This window comes from Lepisosteus oculatus, chromosome 14 (assembly GCF_040954835.1).
Source record: "Lepisosteus oculatus isolate fLepOcu1 chromosome 14, fLepOcu1.hap2, whole genome shotgun sequence".
In the NCBI taxonomy this organism is placed as follows: domain Eukaryota; kingdom Metazoa; phylum Chordata; class Actinopteri; order Semionotiformes; family Lepisosteidae; genus Lepisosteus; species Lepisosteus oculatus.
Genome location: NC_090709.1, coordinates 41,601,455 through 41,616,230, shown reverse-complemented (window position 1 = coordinate 41,616,230; position 14,776 = coordinate 41,601,455). Strand labels below are relative to the sequence as shown.

General features: G+C 58.2%; 1 protein-coding gene across 1 annotated transcript in view; it reads left to right on the top strand.

Moving 5' to 3' along the window:
* The first annotated feature begins 533 nt into the window (after positions 1 to 533).
* Positions 534 to 14,776, top strand: part of LOC138242480 (large proline-rich protein BAG6-like) — a 33,915-nt gene continuing 19,672 nt past the window's right edge. Inside the window, 10 exon segments of the mRNA XM_069198022.1 lie at positions 534 to 819; positions 3,292 to 3,375; positions 4,803 to 4,920; positions 7,006 to 7,073; positions 7,076 to 7,261; positions 8,067 to 8,138; positions 9,331 to 9,378; positions 9,783 to 9,857; positions 11,399 to 11,619; positions 12,001 to 12,130. Coding sequence (XP_069054123.1) covers positions 3,298 to 3,375; positions 4,803 to 4,920; positions 7,006 to 7,073; positions 7,076 to 7,261; positions 8,067 to 8,138; positions 9,331 to 9,378; positions 9,783 to 9,857; positions 11,399 to 11,619; positions 12,001 to 12,130 — 996 coding nt within the window. The 5' untranslated portion in view covers positions 534 to 819; positions 3,292 to 3,297.

The window sequence follows — 14,776 nt, the reverse complement described above, 5'->3', positions numbered from 1 at the left end:
TATATGGGTCCTGTGTTCCCTGCCCCCGCCACCCTTAGTGTAAAGTATAGCTTCCTGTCCTGACTGGAGGAGCTCGTCCAGCTGTGTCTGGAGAGAAGCCAGGGTATCGGCTTCAACCACAGGGCTGGGCAGTTTGTTCCCCACCCCTACCACCCTCTGTGTAAATTTCGCCGTCATCAGCCCCTGCAGCGAGCGAGCGAGCGAGCAAGCATAGGGGGCGCTTGGATTTGGTCTTGTTGACACGCTTTTACTGTAGGGTTTACGGTAAATCGCGGAGAAAGGCCAACACGGTGGTCGGCGGTATGCCAGACATTACGGTAGCCTGGCTGGTGCCCGCGGCTCGCCTGATCCTAAATGCGGCCTTAACAGGCAGCAGCTGCGCGGCGCCGATCGGCAAGGCCGCCTTTCAGTGACACAGACACGAGGAAGCGGGTACAACTTCTCAAATGAGCAAGAGAGGCTCTTAAGCGCGGACGGCACCGCGGGGGGGTCGGCACACTTAAAAAAAAACACACACACACATACAGGCGCTCGCCGAGGACAGCCCGGCCCCGGCCTGTTTCCAGGAAGTTCCCGGGGTCCTGAAAGAGCGAGCGAGAGAGAGAGAGAGAGAGAGGGGACGGCTGACTTAATTAATCGTGAAAGGAAAAAAAACAAACAAACAACTAATAGAAACAAAACCCGGCGAGTGAAGTCGGTGACCGGCGGATAGGGACGGAAGCAGAGCGCGGCGGCGGCGGCGGCGATATCCCGGTGTCTTCTCGGTCGTTTCCCGGAGAAACAGGCCGGCTTGTTCGCGTCCGGACCGCCGGAGAGGGGGTGAGTCTTTCTCCCCCGGGCGGCGGGGAGTCGAGATGGGGGGTTTTTGTGTGTGTGTGTTTTTTTTTTTTTCCCAACCCGCACAGATCTCCAAAGCGGCCCGGTTTTTTAACCCAGCGGCGCGGAGAGACACGACGCACAACCCCCCCACATCACCGCCGCCGAGCCGAGCCGGGGCGGGGCGGTTGGGCTCGATCGGAGAAGCGCCGGGCTGTTGTTTTTATTTTTATTTTTATTTTTATTTTGAAGGGCCGAAACGTGTCGTGTCCCCCCCCTCCACTCCCCTCAGTGTCTCGCAGTCACTCGGGGATCGGGGTGTGTGTGTGTTCGGGGGGGATCTGGAGTTACGAGGTGTATTGGACAGGTCCCCCCCGGTGAGGTCAGGGACGGATTTTATTAACATAACATCATCACTTTAACTCTATTCAATGTCTGGCATGAGGAATCGGTCTTGTCGCAGACCCCAGCTGGCTCTCCAGGAGACACACAGACAGGGAGAGAGAGAAGCTGGGGGTCAGAGCGCAGGGTCGGCCATTTCTACGGCGCCCCCTGGAGCAGCTGGGGTTCAGGGCCTCGCTCAGGGGGAGACCCCAACGGAGTAGGATTCCTCTGCCGGCCGCGGGATTCGAACCGGCAAACCCCTCCCAGCCCCAGGCGCAGAGATCCTGAGCCACCGCTACCGCCTCCAAATTATGATGGAGCCGCTCCGTCGATCGGCGGTTCCTGCCGGCCTGTGCCTCGCTGAGCTCCCCCACCCACCCGTGTACGTGACGGGGGACGAGGGGGTCTGAACGGGTTGCCCTCTGGGCCGTCGCGATCCGATCAGTGGGTGTTCCCATCCGCCGGACCCGGCCGTGTCGATGTGATTCAGCCTGTTTCTGTTGGAATAAAATAAAAATAGACTGGGGTTTCAACAGAGACGGGAGACGGGGGGGCGGCGGCACTTGTTGGTGCGGGTTTATTTCTGGATCTGTCTTCGGGCCGCTGTCTCAAGTCAGTTGGCGGTCCCCCTGTAGTCTGTGGAGGTGAGTACCTGGCTTTCTGGGGGGCGGCTGGCGAGGCGGGAAGTTAGCGTCGTCCGATCGATCGCTAGGAGGGCGCGGGGTTTGAGCCGTTGATGAGTTTAAGCGACATTGAGCCCGCATTTCCTAACTGCCAGCTGCCGGTCTGGGAGTGATGCGTGGTGACCTGTCGGAGCTACTAGATGAGGGCTCTCCAGGACCAGGGACACAGACCCCCGGACTGACTGGACCAGAGGTCACAGACCCCCCGGACGGACTGGACCAGGGACACAGACCCCCCGGGCTGACTGGACCAGAGGTCACAGACCCCCGGGCTGACTGGACCAGAGGTCACAGACCCCCTGGACTGACTGGACCAGAGGTCACAGACCCCCTGGACTGACTGGACCAGAGGTCACAGACCCCCGGACTGACTGGACCAGAGGTCACAGACCCCCGGACTGACTGGACCAGAGGTCACAGACCCCCGGACTGACTGGACCAGAGGTCACAGACCCCCGGACTGACTGGACCAGAGGTCACAGACCCCCGGACTGACTGGACCAGAGGTCACAGACCCCCGGACTGACTGGACCAGGGACACAGACCTCCTGGACTGACTGGACCAGAGGTCACAGACCCCCCGGACTGACTGGACCAGAGGTCACAGACCCCCCGGACTGACTGGACCGGGGACACAGACCCCCGGACTGACTGGACCGGGGACACAGACCCCCCGGACTGACTGGACCGGGGACACAGACCCCCGGACTGACTGGACCGGGGACACAGACCCCCCGGACTGACTGGACCGGGGACACAGACCCCCCGGACTGACTGGACCGGGGACACAGACCCCCCGGACTGACTGGACCGGGGACACAGACCCCCTGGACTGACTGGACCGGGGACACAGACCCCCTGGACTGACTGGACCGGGGACACAGACCCCTGGACTGACTGGACCAGAGGTCACAGACCCCTGTTATGTTTCGTGTAATTTAACTGTGTGTGTGTGTCTGCAGAGTCTCCAGGGGTCTTTAAAGCAGGGCTGTCCAGTCCTGGTCCTGGAGGGGTCAGTGTGTGTGTGTGTGTCTGCAGAGTCTCCAGGGGTCTTTAAAGCAGGGCTGCCCAGTCCTGGTCCTGGAGGGGTCAGTGTGTGTGTCTGCAGAGTCTCCAGGGGTCTTTAAAGCAGGGCTGTCCAGTCCTGGTCCTGGAGGGGTCAGTGTGTGTGTGTGTGTCTGCAGAGTCTCCAGGGGTCTTTAAAGCAGGGCTGTCCAGTCCTGGTCCTGGAGGGGTCAGTGTGTGTGTGTGTGTGTGTGTCCAGTCCTGGTCCTGGAGGGGTCAGTGTGTGTGTGTGTGTGTGTGTCCAGTCCTGGTCCTGGAGGGGTCAGTGTGTGTGTGTGTGTGTGTGTGTCCAGTCCTGGTCCTGGAGGGGTCAGTGCTCTTACTGTTTCCCCCCCCCGCGCAGGGCAGGATGGGGGAGCCGGGGAACATCGACGTGACGGTCAAGACGCTGGACTCTCAGAGCCGCAGCTACAGCGTGTCAGGAGAGGTGAGCCCAGGCTGGACTCCGGAGGGGGGGTCCTGCACTCTGCTGTTGGGGGGGAAACGCCAGCGAAGCTCACAGCCTGTGTGTGCGCACGAGTGTGTGCGCACGAGTGTGTGCGCACGAGTGGATGGACAGAGTGTGTCCTGTGATGGACTGGTGTCCTGTCCAGGGTGTGTGAGTGTGTGTGTGTGTCCTGTGATGGACTGCTGTCCTGTCCAGGGTGTGTGAGTGTGTGTGTGTCCTGTGATGGACTGGTGTCCTGTCCAGGGTGTGTGAGTGTGTGTGTTTGTCCTGTGATGGACTGCTGTCCTGTCCAGGGTGTGTGAGTGTGTGTGTGTCCTGTGATGGACTGCTGTCCTGTCCAGGGTGTGTGAGTGTGTGTGTGTGTCCTGTGATGGACTGCTGTCCTGTCCAGGGTGTGTGAGTGTGTGTGTGTCCTGTGATGGACTGCTGTCCTGTCCAGGGTGTGTGAGTGTGTGTGTGTCCTGTGATGGACTGCTGTCCTGTCCAGGGTGTGTGAGTGTGTGTGTGTCCTGTGATGGACTGCTGTCCTGTCCAGGGTGTGTGAGTGTGTGTGTGTCCTGTGATGGACTGCTGTCCTGTCCAGGGTGTGTGAGTGTGTGTGTGTCCTGTGATGGACTGCTGTCCTGTCCAGGGTGTGTGAGTGTGTGTGTGTCCTGTGATGGACTGCTGTCCTGTCCAGGGTGTGTGAGTGTGTGTGTTTGTCCTGTGATGGACTGCTGTCCTGTCCAGGGTGTGTGAGTGTGTGTGTGTCCTGTGATGGACTGCTGTCCTGTCCAGGGTGTGTGAGTGTGTGTGTGTCCTGTGATGGACTGCTGTCCCGTCCAGGGTGTGTGAGTGTGTGTGTGTGTCCTGTGATGGACTGCTGTCCCGTCCAGGGTGTGTGAGTGTGTGTGTTTGTCCTGTGATGGACTGCTGTCCTGTCCAGGGTGTGTGAGTGTGTGTGTGTGTCCTGTGATGGACTGGTGTCCTGTCCAGGGTGTGTGAGTGTGTGTGTGTCCTGTGATGGACTGGTGTCCTGTCCAGGGTGTGTGAGTGTGTGTGTGTCCTGTGATGGACTGCTGTCCTGTCCAGGGTGTGTGAGTGTGTGTGTGTCCTGTGATGGACTGCTGTCCTGTCCAGGGTGTGTGAGTGTGTGTGTGTCCTGTGATGGACTGCTGTCCTGTCCAGGGTGTGTGAGTGTGTGTGTGTCCTGTGATGGACTGCTGTCCTGTCCAGGGTGTGTGAGTGTGTGTGTGTGTCCTGTGATGGACTGCTGTCCTGTCCAGGGTGTGTGAGTGTGTGTGTCAATTCAGCCAGCGTTCTTACCCTGGCCGACGGAGCGGCGGCGCGGCCAGATCAACAACTCCGCCTCTTAACCCCCGCCCCCCCTCCCCGTCTCCCCATCTCCCCGTCTCTGTCCGAGCCAGATCACCGTGAAGGAGTTCAAGGAGCACATCTCCAGCTCCGTGGGCATCCCAGCGGACAAACAGAGGCTCATCTACCAGGGCCGGGTGCTGCAGGACGACCGCAGGCTCCAGGAGTACGGTGAGAGCAGCTCGATGGGCTGGTGGTATTCGTAATAATAATCATCATCATCATCATCACGTCTATTATTCAGGTGGCAGCAGGAGCTATGGGCGATTCAAACGTCTTTTCAACGAGCTCACCTGGAGAGGGGGTTAACGATCGCAAAATTGAAGGATACGTAACAATTAGTGCGGTAGAAATCGAATAAAACAGGACAGCAGTCCATCACAGGACACACACACGCCCTGGACAGGACACCAGTCCATCACAGGACACACACACACACTCACACACACCCTGGACAGGACACCAGTCCATCACAGGACACACACACACACACACACTCACACACACCCTGGACAGGACAGCAGTCCATCACAGGACACACACACACTCACACACCCTCGACAGGACAGCAGTCCATCACAAGAAACACACCCTGGACAGGACACCAGTCCATCACAGGACACACACACACACTCACACACCCTGGACAGGACACCAGTCCATCACAGGACACACACACACACTCACACACCCTGGACAGGACACCAGTCCATCACAGGACACACACACACACTCACACACCCTGGACAGGACACCAGTCCATCACAGGACACACACACACACTCACACACCCTGGACAGGACACCAGTCCATCACAGGACACACACACACACTCACACACCCTGGACAGGACACCAGTCCATCACAGGACACACACACACACTCACACACCCTGGACAGGACACCAGTCCATCACAGGACACACACACACACTCACACACCCTGGACAGGACACCAGTCCATCACAGGACACACACACACACTCACACACCCTGGACAGGACACCAGTCCATCACAGGACACACACACACACTCACACACCCTGGACAGGACACCAGTCCATCACAGGACACACACACACACTCACACACCCTGGACAGGACACCAGTCCATCACAGGACACACACACACACTCACACACCCTGGACAGGACACCAGTCCATCACAGGACACACACACACACTCACACACCCTGGACAGGACACCAGTCCATCACAGGACACACACACACACTCACACACCCTGGACAGGACACCAGTCCATCACAGGACACACACACACACTCACACACCCTGGACAGGACACCAGTCCATCACAGGACACACACACACACTCACACACCCTGGACAGGACACCAGTCCATCACAGGACACACACACACACTCACACACCCTGGACAGGACACCAGTCCATCACAGGACACACACACACACTCACACACCCTGGACAGGACACCAGTCCATCACAGGACACACACACACACTCACACACCCTGGACAGGACACCAGTCCATCACAGGACACACACACACACTCACACCCTGGACAGGACAGCAGTCCATCACAGGACACACACACACTCACACACCCTGGACAGGACAGCAGTCCATCACAGGACACACACACACTCACACACACACCCTGGACAGGACAGCAGTCCATCACAGGACACACACACACTCACACACACACCCTGGACAGGACAGCAGTCCATCACAGGACACACACACACTCACACACACACCCTGGACAGGACAGCAGTCCATCACAGGACACACACACACTCACACACACACCCTGGACAGGACAGCAGTCCATCACAGGACACACACACACTCACACACACACCCTGGACAGGACACCAGTCCATCACAGGACACACTCACACACCCTGGACAGGACACCAGTCCATCACAGGACACACACACATTAGTGCGGTAGAAATCGAATAAAATGAACTCGGACGAGGCTCAACGTGAAGAGAGCCGCGATCTGTCCAGGGGGGTGTCCGGTACGTCATGTCCAAGATGTGCAGTGATGCTGAATGCAGTGAAAACTGTGCGTCCCTGTAGTCACTACAGGTGATCTGCTGAAGGAGCTGCAGGCTGGCTGTTCGGCGGTCTTACTGCCTGGAGGAAGGAGCTGTCCCTTAATCTGTTAGACTCTGACCGAATGCTCCTTAACTGGTGATGGGGGGGGTCTGTCTTCTCCGAGCTCATGGTGAACCCCTCCTCTTCCTCTTCCTCTTCCTCTCCAGATGTCGACGGGAAAGTGATACACCTGGTGGAGCGGGCCCCCCCCCAGACCACCCAGCCCGGGGGGGCGCGGGGGCCGGCGGGACCTCCTCCTCTTCCTCCTCCTCCTCGCCGGGGGCGTCCGTGCCCCCCCACTCCTCCTCCTCCTCCTCCTCCTCCTCCTCCTCCGCGGGCCCCCACGACCGGAACGCCAACAGCTACGTCATGCTGGGCACCTTCAACCTGCCCGTCAACATCATGGACCCCCAGCAGATCCAGGTAAAAGCCGATACCCCTGGGGTCTCTCCGGACACAGCTGGGTGAGCTCCTCCAGTCAGGACAGGAGGCTCTTCTGTACGCAGAGGGTGGCGGGGGTGGGGAACAAGCTGCCCAGCCCTGTGGTTGAAGCCGATACCCTGGCTCCTCTCCAGACACAGCTGGGTGAGCTCCTCCAGTCAGGACAGGAGGCTCTTCTGTACACAGAGGGTGGCGGGGGTGGGGAACAAGCTGCCCAGCCCTGTGGTTGAAGCCGATACCCTGGCTTCTCTCCAGACACAGCTGGGTGAGCTCCTCCAGTCAGGACAGGAGGCTCTACTGTACACAGAGGGTGGCGGGGGTGGGGAACAAGCCGCCCAGTCCGTGTGGTTGAAGCCGATACCCTGGCTCCTCTCCAGACACAGCTGGGTGAGCTCCTCCAGTCAGGACAGGAGGCTCTTCTGTACACAGAGTGTGGCAGGGGTGGAGAACAAGCTGCCCAGTCCGTGTGGTTGAAGCCGATACCTTGGTTCCTCTCCAGACACAGCTGGGTGAGCTCCTCCAGTCAGGACAGGAGGCTCTTCTGTACACAGGGAGTGGTGGGGGTGGGGAACAAGCTGCCCAGCCCTGTGGTTGAAGCCGATACCCTGGCTTCTCTCCAGACACAGCTGGGTGAGCTCCTCCAGTCAGGACAGGAGGCTCTACTGTACACAGAGGGGGGTGGGGGTGGGGAACAGGCTGCCCAGCCCTGTGGTTGAAGCCGATACCCCGGCTCCTCTCCAGACACGTTTCGTGAGCCTCTCTCCCTCTCTCCCTGTCTGCGTGTCAGATGTCGGTGCAGCAGATGATGGCCGGACTCGGGGAGACAGGAAGGAACGTCAGGGTGGGCGCCAGCACCGGGGTGAGTCGCGCGCGGAGTCCCAGGATCGAATCTCGGCCTTCCCCTGGGTCCATGATGTCCCAGCTTCCATTCCTCCTTCCCACAGCTCTCTCCAGGACAGGGTCATAGACTGGGGGAGCTGGAGTCTGTCCCAGCAAGCAACAGGCACAAGGCAGGGCTCACCCTGGACAGGACAGCAGTCCATCACAGGACACACACACTCACACACCCTGGACAGGACAGCAGTCCATCACAGGACACACACACACTCACACACCCTGGACAGGACAGCAGTCCATCACAGGACACACACACACTCACACACCCTGGACAGGACAGCAGTCCATCACAGGACACACACACACCCTGGACAGGACAGCAGTCCATCACAGGATACACACACACTCACACACCCTGGACAGGACACCAGTCCATCACATGACACACACACACTCACGCACCCTGGACAGGATACCAGTCCATCACAGGACACACACACACACACTCACACACCCTGGACAGGACACCAGTCCATCACATGACACACACACACTCACGCACCCTGGACAGGATACCAGTCCATCACAGGACACACACACACACACTCACACACCCTGGACAGGACAGCAGTCCATCACAGGACACACACACACTCACACACCCTGGACAGGACAGCAGTCCATCACAGGACACACACACACTCACACACCCTGGACAGGACAGCAGTCCATCACAGGACACACACACACTCACACACCCTGGACAGGACAGCAGTCCATCACAGGACACACACACACCCTGGACAGGACAGCAGTCCATCACAGGATACACACACACTCACACACCCTGGACAGGACACCAGTCCATCACATGACACACACACACACACTCACGCACCCTGGACAGGATACCAGTCCATCACAGGACACACACACACACACTCACACACCCTGGACAGGACACCAGTCCATCACAGGACACACACAACCTGGACAGGACACCAGTCCATGTAGAGAACATGCAAACTCTGCACAGACAGCACTCCAGGTCCACTCCAGTTGAAATCGGGGTCCCAGCGAGTCGAGGGGTGAACCCCACCTTGTGACCCTTGCTTTCCTGGGGTGCACTCCGGCTGCCCCACTCCCCTGAACTGGACAGGGCGCGGGGGGGGTTCACGGACGCCGTCTTTCAGCCCTTGTCTCTCTGTCTGCAGGGTAACGGCTCGGTAGATGTGCAGATCGATGTCGAGCAGGGTATCCAGGTGAGTCCCTGGGGGGTCCTTTTCAAAACGGGGCTGGGGGGTCACGTGCTCGATTCTTTACACAAAGGGTGGCGGGGGTGGGGAACAAGCTGCCCGGCCCTGTGGTTGAAGCCGATACCCCGGCTCCTCTCCAGACACAGCTGGGTGAGCTCCTCCAGTCAGGACAGGAGGCTCTTCTGTACACAGAGGGGGGCGGGGGTGGGGAAAAGGCTGCCCAGCCCTGTGGTTGAAGCCGATACCCCAGCTTCTCTCCAGACACAGCTGGGTGAGCTCCTCCAGTCAGGACAGGAGGCTAAAGGGGGGGTAAATGATGAACCAATGGAAAAGCACCCCAAAAAAACGAGGGGAAGCCGTCCGACTCGGTGATGACGCCAGGTGACTTCTGACCCTCTCTCTCCCCCCAGAGCGAGCCCCGCATGCGCCTGGTCCTGGCCCAGAACCTCCTGAGGGACACGCAGGGCGTCGTCAGCAGGCTGGAGGTGAGCCGCGCCCGCGCACCGCACCGCACTGCCTTGTGGGAAATGACCCCGGGCGGTCCAGAGAGGAGACGCAGGGGTTAGAGTTCACTCTGCACCACACTGTATACTAATTCACCCCGAAACACTGCAGTGTAGTGTGATACCGCACTGGGACTGCGCACCCCAGAACACCGCAGTGTAGTGTGATACCGCACTGGGACTGAGCACCCCAGAACACCGCAGTGTAGTGTGATACCGCACTGGGACTGAGCACCCCAGAACACCGCAGTGTAGTGTGATACCGCACTGGGACTGAGCACCCCAGAACACCGCAGTGTAGTGTGATACCGCACTGGGACTGAGCACCCCAGAACACCGCAGTGTAGTGTGATACCGCACTGGGACTGAGCACCCCAGAACACCGCAGTGTAGTGTGATACCGCACCGGGACTGAGCACCCCAGAACACCGCAGTGTAGTGTGATACCGCACTGGGACTGAGCACACCAAAACACTGAAGTATAGCACAGCACCCCAAAACACTGCATTATAGTGTGTAACCCACTGGTTATGAACCCCAGAGCATAGAGGTGCACCCCAAAACACTCTAGTATAGCACAGTACCCCACTGGTTCTGAGTACCAGCTCACAGACTGAACCCCAAAACACTGTAGTATAGCGCAGTACCCCACTGGTACTGAGCACTGCAAAACACTGCACTATAATGTGATACCCCACTGGTACTGAGCACCAGCTCACAGACTGAACCCCAGAGCATAGAGGTGCACCCCAAAACACTGTATTATAGCACAGTACCCCACTGGTACTGAGCACCAGCTCACAGACTGAACCCCAAAACACTGTATTATAGCACAGTACCCCACTGGTACTGAGCACCAGCTCACAGACTGAGCCCCAGAGCATAGAGGTGCACCCCAAAACCCTGTATTATAGCACAGTACCCCACTGGGACTGAGCACCAGCTCACAGACTGAACCACAAAACACTGTATTATAGCACAGTACCCCACTGGTACTGAGCACCAGCTCACAGACTGAACCCCAGAGCATAGAGGTGCACCCCAAAACACTGTATTATAGCACAGTACCCCACTGGGACTGAGCACCAGCTCAGAGACTGAACCCCAAAACACTCTAGTATAGTGCAGTACCCCACTGGTACTGAGCACCAGCTCACAGACTGAACCCCAGAGCATAGAGGTGCACCCCAAAACACTCTAGTATAGTGCAGTACCCCACTGGTACTGAGCACCAGCTCACAGACTAAACCCCAGAGCATAGAGGTGCACCCCAAAACACTGTATTATAGCACAGTACCCCACTGGTACTGAGCACCAGCTCACAGACTGAACCCCAGAGCATAGAGGTGCACCCCAAAACACTGTATTATAGCACAGTACCCCACTGGTACTGAGCACCAGCTCAGAGACTGAACCCCAGAGCATAGAGGTGCACCCCAAAACACCTGACCTGGCCGGCATCACAGATGCCTCTCCGGTCACTCCTCTCTCTCACTCGCCTCTCTCCTCTCCCTCTGCCTCAGGGTCACCCCGGGGGCGCGGCCCAGGAGCCCCAGTCCGGGGAGAACCCCTCGTCCCAGGCCCAGACCAGCCCGCCGGCCCGCGGCGCCCAGGCCACGCCCTCCCCCGCCGAGGCCCCGCCCCCGGCCGCCGAGGGAGGGGCCCAGCCCATGGACACCTCCCCCCCGCCCTCCTCCGCCACCTCCTCCACCCAGACGGAGGGGCCGCCCCACTCAGGACCCAAGTATGGCTGAGTACCGCCCTCCTGCTGCTCATCAGGGTGTCTGTATGAGCCCCTCTCTCTCTCAGTGCAGTGTTCATGTACTGGAGTGTCCAGTCAGTGTGTGTGTATGAACCCCTCTCTCTCTCTCAGTGCAGTGTTCATGTACTGGAGTGTCCAGTCAGTGTGTCTGTGTGAACCCCTTTCTCTCTCTCAGTGCAGTGTTCATGTACTGGAGTGTCCAGTCAGTGTGTCTGTATGAACCCCTCTCTCTCTCAGTGCAGTGTTCATGTACTGGAGTGTCCAGTCAGTGTGTCTGTGTGAACCCCTCTCTCTCTCAGTGCAGTGTTCATGTCCTGGAGTGTCCAGTCAGTGTGTCTGTATGAACCCCTCTCTCTCTCTCAGTCATCCTTCCCCAGGAGAGTTTGTGGAGGTGCTGAGTGAGTTACGTAGAGTGGAGGACAGGCTGCAACCCTTCGTCCAGCGTGCTCACCAGATCCTGGGCTCCGCCACCAGCGCCGACTACAACAACAACGTAAGCGTTGCACTCTCTCTCTCTCTCTCTCTCTCCAGGCGTGCCCCATGGCTCAGTACTGGGCTCGTCTGAGCGGTTCAGGTGGCGGTGTCACAGTGTGGAAAGGTCGTTGGACGGCTTCCGGCTGTTCGGAACCTGAATCGTGCTTTCAGACTGAAACCGGTTCGATTGTGGTTCACTTTTCCGCGTCATAACGGGTTCACACCCGGGGAGAAGAGTGAAACCGGTTCGGTTTCTGTGTCAGTGCAGGGTCACACCCGGGAGAAGAGTGAATCCGGTTCGGTTTCTTTGTCAGTACGGGTTCACACTTGGGAGTAGAGTGAAACTGGTTCGGTTTCTGTGTCAGTACGGGTTCACACCCAGGAGAAGAGTGAATCCGGTTCGGTTTCTGTGTCAGTGCAGGTTCACACCCGGGACAAGAGTGAATCCGGTTCGGTTTCTGTGTCAGTGCAGGTTCACACCCGGGAGGAGAGTGAAACCGGTTCGGTTTCTGTGTCAGTACAGGTTCACACCCGGGGAGAAGAGTGAAACCGGTTCAGTTTCTGTGTCAGTACAGGTTCACACCCGGGAGGAGAGTGAAACCGGTTCAGTTTCTGTGTCCGTGCAGGTTCACACCCGGGACAAGAGTGAATCCGGTTCGGTTTCTGTGTCAGTGCAGGTTCACACCCGGGAGGAGAGTGAAACCGGTTCGGTTTCTGTGTCAGTGCAGGTTCACACCCGGGAGGAGAGTGAAACCGGTTCGGTTTCTGTGTCAGTGCAGGTTCACACCCGGGAGGAGAGTGAAACCGGTTCGGTTTCTGTGTCAGTGCAGGTTCACACCCGGGAGAAGAGTGAATCCGGTTCGGTTTCTGTGTCAGTGCAGGTTCACACCCGGGACGAGAGTGAATCCGGTTCGGTTTTTGTGTCAGTGCAGGTTCACACCCGGGGAGAAAAGTGAAACCGGTTCGGTTTCTGTGTCAGTGCAGGTTCACACCCGGGAGGAGAGTGAATCCGGTTTGGTTTCTGTGTCAGTGCAGGTTCACACCCGGGAGGAGAGTGAATCCGGTTTGGTTTCTGTGTCAGTGCAGGTTCACACCCGGGACAAGAGTGAATCCGGTTTGGTTTCTGTGTCAGTGCAGGTTCACACCCGGGACAAGAGTGAATCCGGTTCGGTTTCTGTGTCAGTGCAGGTTCACACCCGGGACAAGAGTGAATCCGGTTCGGTTTCTGTGTCAGTGCAGGTTCACACTAGGGAGAAGAATGAATCCGGTTCGGTTTCTGTGTCAGTGCAGGTTCCCACCCGGGACGAGAGTGAATCCGGTTCGGTTTTTGTGTCAGCGCAGGTTCCCACCCGGGAGGAGAGTGAATCCGGCTCGGTTTCTGTGTCAGCGCAGGTTCACACCCGGGACGAGAGTGAATCCGGTTCGGTTTTTGTGTCAGTGCAGGTTCACACCCGGGACGAGAGTGAATCCGGTTCGGTTTTTGTGTCAGTGCAGGTTCACACCCGGGGAGAAAAGTGAAACCGGTTCGGTTTCTGTGTCAGTGCAGGTTCACACCCGGGACGAGAGTGAATCCGGTTCGGTTTCTGTGTCAGTGCAGGTTCACACCCGGGAGGAGAGTGGAACCGGTTCGGTTTCTGTGTCAGTGCAGGTTCACACCCGGGAGAAGAGTGGAACCGGTTCGGTTTCTGTGTCAGTGCAGGTTCCCACCCGGGACGAGAGTGAATCCGGTTCGGTTTCTGTGTCAGTGCAGGTTCCCACCCGGGACGAGAGTGAATCCGGTTCGGTTTTTGTGTCAGCGCAGGTTCCCACCCGGGAGGAGAGTGAATCCGGCTCGGTTTCTGTGTCAGCGCAGGTTCCCACCCGGGAGGAGAGTGAATCCGGTTCGGTTTCTGTGTCAGTACAGGTTCACACCCGGGGAGAAGAGTGAAACCGGTTCAGTTTCTGTGTCAGTACAGGTTCACACCCGGGAGGAGAGTGAAACCGGTTCAGTTTCTGTGTCCGTGCAGGTTCACACCCGGGAGGAGAGTGAATCCGGTTCGGTTTCTGTGTCAGTGCAGGTTGGACGAGAGTGAATCCGGTTCGGTTTTTGTGTCAGTGCAGGTTCACACCCGGGGAGAAAAGTGAAACCGGTTCGGTTTCTGTGTCAGTGCAGGTTCACACCCGGGAGAAGAGTGAAACCGGTTCGGTTTCTGTGTCAGTGCAGGTTCACACCCGGGAGAAGAGTGAAACCGGTTCGGTTTCTGTGTCAGTGCAGGTTCACACCCGGGAGAAGAGTGAAACCGGTTCGGTTTCTGTGTCAGTGCAGGTTCACACCCGGGAGGAGAGTGAAACCGGTTCGGTTTCTGTGTCAGTGCAGGTTCACACCCGGGAGGAGAGTGAAACCGGTTCGGTTTCTGTGTCAGTGCAGGTTCACACCCGGGAGGAGAGTGAAACCGGTTCGGTTTCTGTGTCAGTGCAGGTTCACACCCGGGAGGAGAGTGAAACCGGTTCGGTTTCTGTGTCAGTGCAGGTTCACACCCGGGAGGAGAGTGAAACCGGTTCGGTTTCTGTGTCAGTGCAGGTTCACACCCGGGAGGAGAGTGAAACCGGTTCGGTTTCTGTGTCAGTGCAGGTTCACACCCGGGAGGAGAGTGAAACCGGTTCGGTTTCCGTGTCAGTGCAGGTT